We start from the raw sequence: 8,127 nt of genomic DNA on the forward strand, positions 1-8,127 counted from the left end.
CTGGAGTTTGGTGGATAGAACGCAAGAGTGTAAATGCTGAAAAGACTGTTTAAAAGTACTGAATGAGCAGATACCAGAAGTAAAGGTTTGTGGTGAGAGAAACTAGCGGAGTCGTTGCCTAGTGAAACCCATGAGAGTCCACCCCCTTTCACCAAAAAGTAAGTAATTGCTGTAAAAGTAGCTACTTAATCAATTTTATATGTCTTTGGAGAAGTATAGTTACCTGCAGAGGAGCTGAAGCACACACACATTGAGAGCAGGAGGAGAGTGACGGAGAGAATCTTCACAGACATTTTCACCGGTGGTCTGGCTCACTGATCAGGTTGTAATTATGCGAGTTGATTCCTTAGCTATTTATTTATAAGCGCAGGAACATCTACAGGCGCGACTGTTGACGTCTTTCTATAGGTTTGTATATTTGTGTGTGTGTCGTTGTGACATATCACACCTCCGCCTCCTGTCAGGAAGATTTTTCTATTTCAAACCACCAACATCTCACTCTGAGCTTTCCGAGAAACAGCCTCACATACACAAAGTTCACAGAAACTTGTGTACAGCCCAGTGACTGACTCACCTGCATTGTCATGAATGATGTCTATCTAGACCCCTGAAGATTTCAGTTTTTCGATTTTCACTGACAGTGACTGTTTATCTGTTGGAGTTCATAAGAAAAATATTGAATTAATTGTTGTGATTGTTATGAATCAGGACTCAAATGGAAATAAAAGTAATGCATGATGACTCTGATGCACATTTCTCCACATTTGCATAACTGACTGACTTTTTGGGTCCTTATCGAGATACATTTAATCTTAAATCCTCACAACTTAAACTTTTTCTTGCAATCTAAACCATTAAATTAAATTCTTTTGATTTTCTTGTTTACATTAAGCTGTTAAGCTGACCCATTTGGATTCTTTTATTTAGGGTTGCATTTAGTGCTACAGGGGCTTGGGATCAATGTCCCTTTGAGTGAGACAAGCTTTAGTATTCAGACTGATGGCCTCTAATTTGACTGTAGAATACGTTGATATACAGAGAACTTCATGGTCAATTCAATGACTGCACAGTGTCCACACTAGCGTTTTCAGTCGTTTTCACAGAGTTGTGCGTCCACATTGAAACAGATGAAAACGCTTATGTTCCAGTACTACGCATGCGGGATACGCAAGAAGATTTGACCTGCCTCATTTCTGTCTGCCTTTTTATTTACTTTCTGGCTCTTTGCAAAATGTCGAGCAAAAGCCCTGAGTTTTTTAAATGGACTAACAATATTAATAATAATAATAATAATGGATTGCATTTATATAGTGCTTTTCGGGGCCCTCAAAGAGTTGTACAATTCCACTATTCATTCACTCTCACATTCACACACTGGTGGAGACAATGAGGTGCAGTTGTTGGTGTGAGTAACACAAAAGTACAAAGTTGCAAAAGGAGTGAGAATTATAGAATTTAAGGAAAAGCTATCTGGAGCATGTACAGACTGATATTAATCTTTGATAGGGCTGTCAAAATTGAGAGCAAACAAAACAACTGCTGCATAATGCCCTCCGCTATCTTAGTTTAATTGGTCACATGACTGCATCATATGACCAACATGTGTCATCATTTTATGAAAGTCTGCGTTTTCACTGTCCACACTGTGACGCGAAAGCACCGTCTTCAAATAGTATTCGTTTTCGAGTGCGTTTTCAGAACGCGGTGTTTTCGTCTCAGTGTGGACGGGAGGCCAAAACGGAGAGAAAACGATGCGTGTTCAAATGAAAATGCATTAGTGTGGACGTAGCCTTAGTGTAGATTGACTCCTCATGTGGCCCACAGCTAGCACTAAATGTTGTAAGTTAAGTTGAGCTTTTTAATATAGTTTCTTTAGACCTTTGCAGAACTGTGTTCTAATAAAATCGATTAAAATCATTTATCTATCTAAGTTTCAGTTGTTTTTATCAGGTTTTCCCATTTTCAGCATCTCCAGCACTGTCTTTAAATATTAGATTTTTTACAATTTGTTTTTGTGAAATCGACTACTATAATCAGTCTATTACACTTCTACCTTCTAGTCCCTAAGGACACCAAAGCGCTTATACATTCAGTCATCCACACACTGGTGATGGCAGCTACATTGTAGCCACAGCTGCCCTGGGGCGCACTGACAGAGGCGAGGCTACCGGACCCTGGGGCTACTAAGCCCTCTCTGACCACCAGTAGGCAACAGGTGAACTGTCTTGCCCAAGGACACAACGACCAAGACTAAACCTTCCGTTTACAAGGCAAACTCCCAACTCTTGAGCCACGAGCGTGGATATGTATTTGGTGTTTCTGCAGAATACCAAATGTAACAAAAAATGTTCTGAGATGTTTCCAGCAAGTTCAGTAACCTTTAAAATTGAAGACTTGCTGAAGTTGAAGACAGAGAATCTGAAATATTCATTTTCAATTCCACCTCTCTGCCTCTGGCCCATCATTACAATATACTACTACGTCTTTAATCATCAGCATATTACTATTCTTAAACTGTCATTATGAGTTCCAGTGTAGTGCTCTGTCACTTAGTCACTTCTGTTTTATAATAAATGCTGACGAGTTTCCAGAATGAACATCTTTCCTCTGTATCATAAGTCATGTGGTTCCTTAGGCCCCCTCAAATCAGGAAGTGGTAAATCTTTTCACCTATGCACAAGTTTTCAAATATGATATTCGTGGCATTTTTGACAGTCTTTCTTTATATTGCTTCCTTTCCAAACATGTTGCATGAGTATAAAAACTTTGCAAACTTGTTCTTTGTTTCCATGTTCTTTCTTTTTTTAAATACTAAAAAAATACAGGCATAAAACAGAGGTACAAAATGACTACACTAAAACTGCTAAGGAGTGCAAAGTGACCACAGACAAAAAACATGCAGATGCAAAATCAAGAAATGCAGAAAACATGCAAAATATAAAGTTTGGGTTTGGAAATACAACAATAAAAATAGGTGCCATGTATCTTTAAATTAAACCACATCATTTTCTGACTGAAGTTTGATCTCTAACCACCTCAGCCATCTTTCACTCTATATACATAGCATTCCTTCATTGACACAATGCTTCATATTATACACAAAAAGGACAGATATGGAGTCAAAAACTCTTGTGTGTAGTCCATGTCTGACTGTATGGTGGTGATGTCTCAGGCTAGGTTCACTACACCCCACAGCCACAGGATCTGTAGTTCTGAACCTGGAGGACAGAAAGCCTTGTTGGCAGTGGGATACAAGTTGATGAAATCACTGGTCATTGGACAGGATGAGTGCCATAAAATAGTAGAAAGAAGCCTAAAACGTGTAGTCTAACAAGGTTTACTGCAGTTCACAAAGAGGATTTTCTTCTTTTCCTTTGCTGCTTTACACACTCACCAAACATCGCTCTGACTGTTGCTTGTCACTATTATGCTCTAGCTTCGTGGCTGTCATCCAAGCACAACACACTATGGTCCCCGTGTGATACTGTGTGATAATGACATCATCCAAGTAGGCAGTGGCATATGCAGTGTGCGGACACAGCACCCTAGAAAGTACTGGGGCTCTGAAAAAGCCAAAAGTAAGGTTGACAAATTGGTATTAACTGTACAGAGTGCAGTTTATAAATAGTCTCTGTAGTCTCCGGAGATAAGGCAATCTACCAGCAGCCCTTGGTTAAAACCACTATCTTGAAAAAGCCAGCGGTTATTCACCAGTCCAGGTGATAGCTGACCAACTGAACTGTGAGACCTCATTATTCTTGCTGTAGATTGAACACACAGAACTGTATAGGCCTGTGTTTCTTTACTATAAGAACTGTGCTTTTGTGCATGACCCTCATGACTCTTGGTTGCAACTGGAATCTGTTGTGGAGTAAATTGTCTCGTAATCCCTGGATTAATGGGTCAATCACTGGTGCCGCCACATGATCCCAAACAGACCTTTATAGGTGCTTTTAAACTGAGAATGTTAAAACATGCAGGGTAATTAACATCTGAGTGATTTTCCTATGGTGCTCATATGTGTGCATTGCTTAGTCTTTCACATGCTCACAGCTAGGCATATTGTAGTATTTCTTAATATTCACCAGCTTTCATGCAAAATAAAGTTCGTTTTGTTTGTTTTCCTGAGACTGAATTGGTGACTTAAATGTCAGTAAAACTGAAACTCTGCACGGAAACTAGAAAGATGAAGATTAGCACTGTAGTACGCCAACACTATCCACCATCAGTCTGTGGTAACAACAAAGATGATGATGAAAGCAGGTCACTGCTTTCATAGCTGAGAAAAGAGAAATTCGAATCAAACGGCTGTTTTAACTGTCTCTGCACACCAGCCAAAATAGGAAACTGCACTCAGGCCACTGATTCACATCGAGTGCTGACTGAACATTTTTTTATTTTGTGTTTATTTCTGTTCATTTAGAAATGGTAGCAATGGTGGTGTGGTGTTATTCTTGTGTGCACAGAGCAGTTGTATTGTTACAATATTGGCAGAAATGTTTTTAGGGTAAGGTTTGAAAAATGTACATGACCCACTTCCTAGTGGAAGTTGAGTAACAATCAACCAAGTGGAAATAAGCTTAGTGACAGTTAAATCACTTCTATGAACTTAATCTTTAATTATTTTTTTAATGTATTTATTAGTTTGCTTTTTTTTATTTAATTGGAAAACTGACTATGGATGAAGTTTAGCAGCTTCCTCAACTGTTCTCATTAAGAAGAACAATAAATAAGTCCTGTGTTACTGGCCATCCTACATTAAACAAAGAAGACACAGAGAATAGCATCCTAAAGACTAGTGTCAGTGAAATACAGCTGCAATAAGTAGCTCTGCTGTGGTTGGAGCAGACAGGTTATGGGCAAGCTGACGAGCAGGAGCAGGCATATATTTGCTACAGCAGGGCTGTACCCACATAGCAAAATTGGTATGGCCCAGATCTGGCCCACACAATATGCTTACACATGGCCCACATACTGCAAAGAATGACGGCCCTTTGGTGGGCCAGATCAGGTTTGCCAGAGGTGGCCCACACATGGGCCAGCACAAGGCCAGACACACTGGTGGTCCTTTGCTGGCCCATGTGTGGATTACCTCTGGCAAACCTGGTCTGGGCCACCAAAGGGCCGTCGTTCTTTGTTGTATGTGGACCATGTGTAATTTGTGTGCAGCCATGGGTCAGTTCCAGACACACTTCTGGTCCAGAACAGTTTCAGCTCTGGCCCCAGATGTCAGCCTAATATGTACCTTATTCAAGCCATGTAAAAACAACATGTGCCGGAACATAATAGTGCAAAAGTAACACGACAAAACTGTTCATACAGTGAATAGACTGATTCTTAAATGGCACTTTTCTACTCTACATAGCAGGGTGTATGTCAACCAGATGTGGGCCAGGTCTGGCAATGATGGTACTATTTATGTTCCTGTTTTCCTATTTTAGATAGAAGACTGAAATGCCATGTTGCAAAACTATACTGCTATGGTAGCCAACGTTTCAAATGCAGGTTTGTGAGTGTACACTTTATCTAAAACCTAGTGAGGGTTTACTCATGTTTATCACTGGGTGGCTGTAGCTCAGGAGGCAGAACATCCTTCAAGGTTTTTCTTTGTTTGTTTGTATCCCTGTGTGTGCAGCCGTATCAAACAGATGGAGTGATTGAATGCTCTTTTCAGTGGTGGAATGTTTTGGCCTGATTTTTTTTAACTTGACTGACAAAAAATAATTGGAGATTATCTATCAGAATTTCAGGAGCAGGACCACGCCTCCAAACACGCTCCTTCCGGTTGTCATCTATATAGGTTCCCCCAGTTCTGCAAGCTGTTCATTCTCATCTACGTGCCCCACCCTCCCTCACTCCTTGTTTTCCATTCGTTAACTTCTTCATTTCTATTTAGTGCATTGGGATCTGCCAGGCCCGGGAGCCATCACCAGTCTCCTTCAAGGCCTTCCCCAAACCACAGCTCAACTCATGTCAAAGCATTCACTTTTACCTACTAAAACAATATCAAACCTAAATAAGACTTGGGCCCAGCTAGTGAATAATAAATTAAAAAACATGGATGTTCGACTCTTTGAGTGTCAGGAGCAGCTGATCCTTTTGCGCCCACTTCTCTGAGTAAGAAGCTCCTAGTGGCTGAAGTCAAGCTCTCCAACTACTACAGTAACTGCTTTGACCTCTATTAGAAACTCTTGATGATGACTCAAATAAAAGTGTATCATATTGGCTCATGCACTGGTGGAATCATGCACAATTCTGGGAAATTACTGGGAGATATGTTTATTGTCTTCTGTGAGTAGACAAGAGTAAACAAGGCTAGAAAAAAATATTTGCTCAATAATACAAAAGTTTATTTTTTTATATTATTTTTTGCTGCCAGAATGTGCTTCACATCAACACATAATACAAAGAAAGAAATTCATGAATAAGCAAGAAAGACAAAAACAAAGGAAGTCAAAAAGTATCCATTTGAAAACAGCTGGTCCAAAAAAAGACTAAAGCCGTCACCTAGAATAAACAATAGGATTATTCAACAGGTTAGAGTAAATGTAAATGAAAGCAGAAAGAAACAGTTACATTAAGAAAGCACTCGAGTTAAAATACGTTTTTAAAGGTGATCTCAAAGGAGACAGGCAGTGATGCTTCACCAGAGAACTTCACTTCACTACACCTTCGTCATGTGGGCAGTGACTGAGGAGGAAGGAGAGACAAAGGGAGCTTCAGATTTTCTCTGCAAATACTTCTCATGTGTTTGTGTGTTAGCATAACTTACGCTGCTTGACCCACTGAGCGTTAGGATCAGCACAAAGTTGTCCTCTGTTTCCTGTGTTGAAACTGTAAATAAAAGACAGAAGGTTATACAGATTGTATGTTTGTATGTAGGACAACGTGCTGACTTACATTATAGCCTTCACACAGGGTGGTCTTGCAGCCTGCTCACGATATGTTTCCCCCACCACCTCGACGCTCTTATTCATGTAGGTGACGTCAACGCAGCACGGTCGTCTCTTTCCAGGATGAGCTGGAACTGAGAGGTAGGAGGTTAAAAATTTATTCATACAACCTGAGAAAGTCTGATTAGAAGGAAAATCAAAGTTTTACAGATTTTCATTAAACTGTCTCACACTTGGGAGCCATCTTGAAACTCTTTTTTTAGGACAGTTTGGTGATAAACAAACAAAACAAACATAAATTCAAATTTGCAACCCACAGATTTGAAAGCAGATGGGCTGAGTGCCATGTTTCTCACATGTGTCTCTGACAAAAAATGGACTCTGTTTAAAATTGTCTGAGGTGTTTGTTATGAGAATCACAAACAATCAGAAACTTTCAATAAATATAGAAGAGAGAGTTCACCAAATTTTTGAAACTTTTAAAAGGATTCATTTTCACTTTGTCTTTAACTAAATAAATAACTCATTTTGCACATCAAACTGAAACATAAACAGTTGGGAGCCGTCGTCTCCATAGGGTACGGTGAGGCTCTTCACAAACAGCCAGGAGCCAACATCAGAAATTGTAACTGCTGTTATCAATTTGATATATTTTATCTCTTTTTTCCTTTAGAAAAGTAAGAGCATAGTTACCTTCAGAGGAGTGGCAACACACACATATTGAGAGCAGGAGGAGCGTGATGGAGAGAATCTTGACTGACATTTTTACCGGTGGTCCGGCTGACTGATCAGGGTGAAACTGAGTTGATTCGTGTTTGGTTATTTATTGGTAAGTGCAGGAACATCTGCAGAGTGTTTCTGTGCATTTGTGTGGTGTGTGGTACATAACATGTCTGCCTGTTATCAGATTTTAATATTTCAAACCACCAACGTCTCTGAGAACTTTCTGAGAAACAGCCTCACTCAACATTCACAGGCACTTAAATATGGTGTTCAGCCTGACGAATGATGACTGACTAATTTTTGTTTTTCCATTTTAACTGACAGTGGCTGCTGACCTCTTGCAGTTAAATGGAAATTAAACAAACCCATCCAGCAATTTTTGTAATGCACAAGTCAGGTCTGAAGTGAAATTAAAAGTAGCTGTTAATGCCTCTTAACATCATTTGTTAACTGACTGACCTCTGGCTGCTCATTTTTCCAGTTTGTTTGCAGGAGGAGGAAAAGGATGGAG

The 8,127-nt window shown here is 39.8% G+C and overlaps 2 protein-coding genes across 2 annotated transcripts in view; both read right to left on the reverse strand.

Annotated features, from left to right (window-relative positions):
• LOC102308184 (C-C motif chemokine 18) overlaps nt 1-430 on the reverse strand; it is a 2,500-nt gene extending 2,070 nt beyond the window's left edge. The window contains exon 1 of the mRNA XM_005951624.3: nt 224-430. Coding sequence (XP_005951686.1) covers nt 224-293 — 70 coding nt within the window. The 5' untranslated portion in view covers nt 294-430. The remainder of the gene's footprint in view (nt 1-223) is intronic.
• Nucleotides 431-6,328: 5,898 nt separating this feature from the next.
• On the reverse strand, nt 6,329-7,759 carry LOC102307861 (eotaxin). Its single transcript, XM_005951623.3, has 4 exons — nt 7,587-7,759; nt 6,901-7,027; nt 6,773-6,834; nt 6,329-6,690 (listed from the first exon to the last, which is right to left on the reverse strand). The coding sequence occupies exons 1-4, from the start codon at nt 7,654-7,656 to the stop codon at nt 6,665-6,667; spliced, it is 285 nt and encodes a 94-aa protein (XP_005951685.1). The 5' UTR covers nt 7,657-7,759; the 3' UTR covers nt 6,329-6,664.
• Between the last annotated feature and the right edge of the window lie 368 nt (nt 7,760-8,127).

The sequence above is a fragment of the Haplochromis burtoni genome, unplaced genomic scaffold (assembly GCF_018398535.1).
Source record: "Haplochromis burtoni strain Fernald_Lab_line unplaced genomic scaffold, NCSU_Asbu1 Contig_1071, whole genome shotgun sequence".
Taxonomy (NCBI): domain Eukaryota; kingdom Metazoa; phylum Chordata; class Actinopteri; order Cichliformes; family Cichlidae; genus Haplochromis; species Haplochromis burtoni.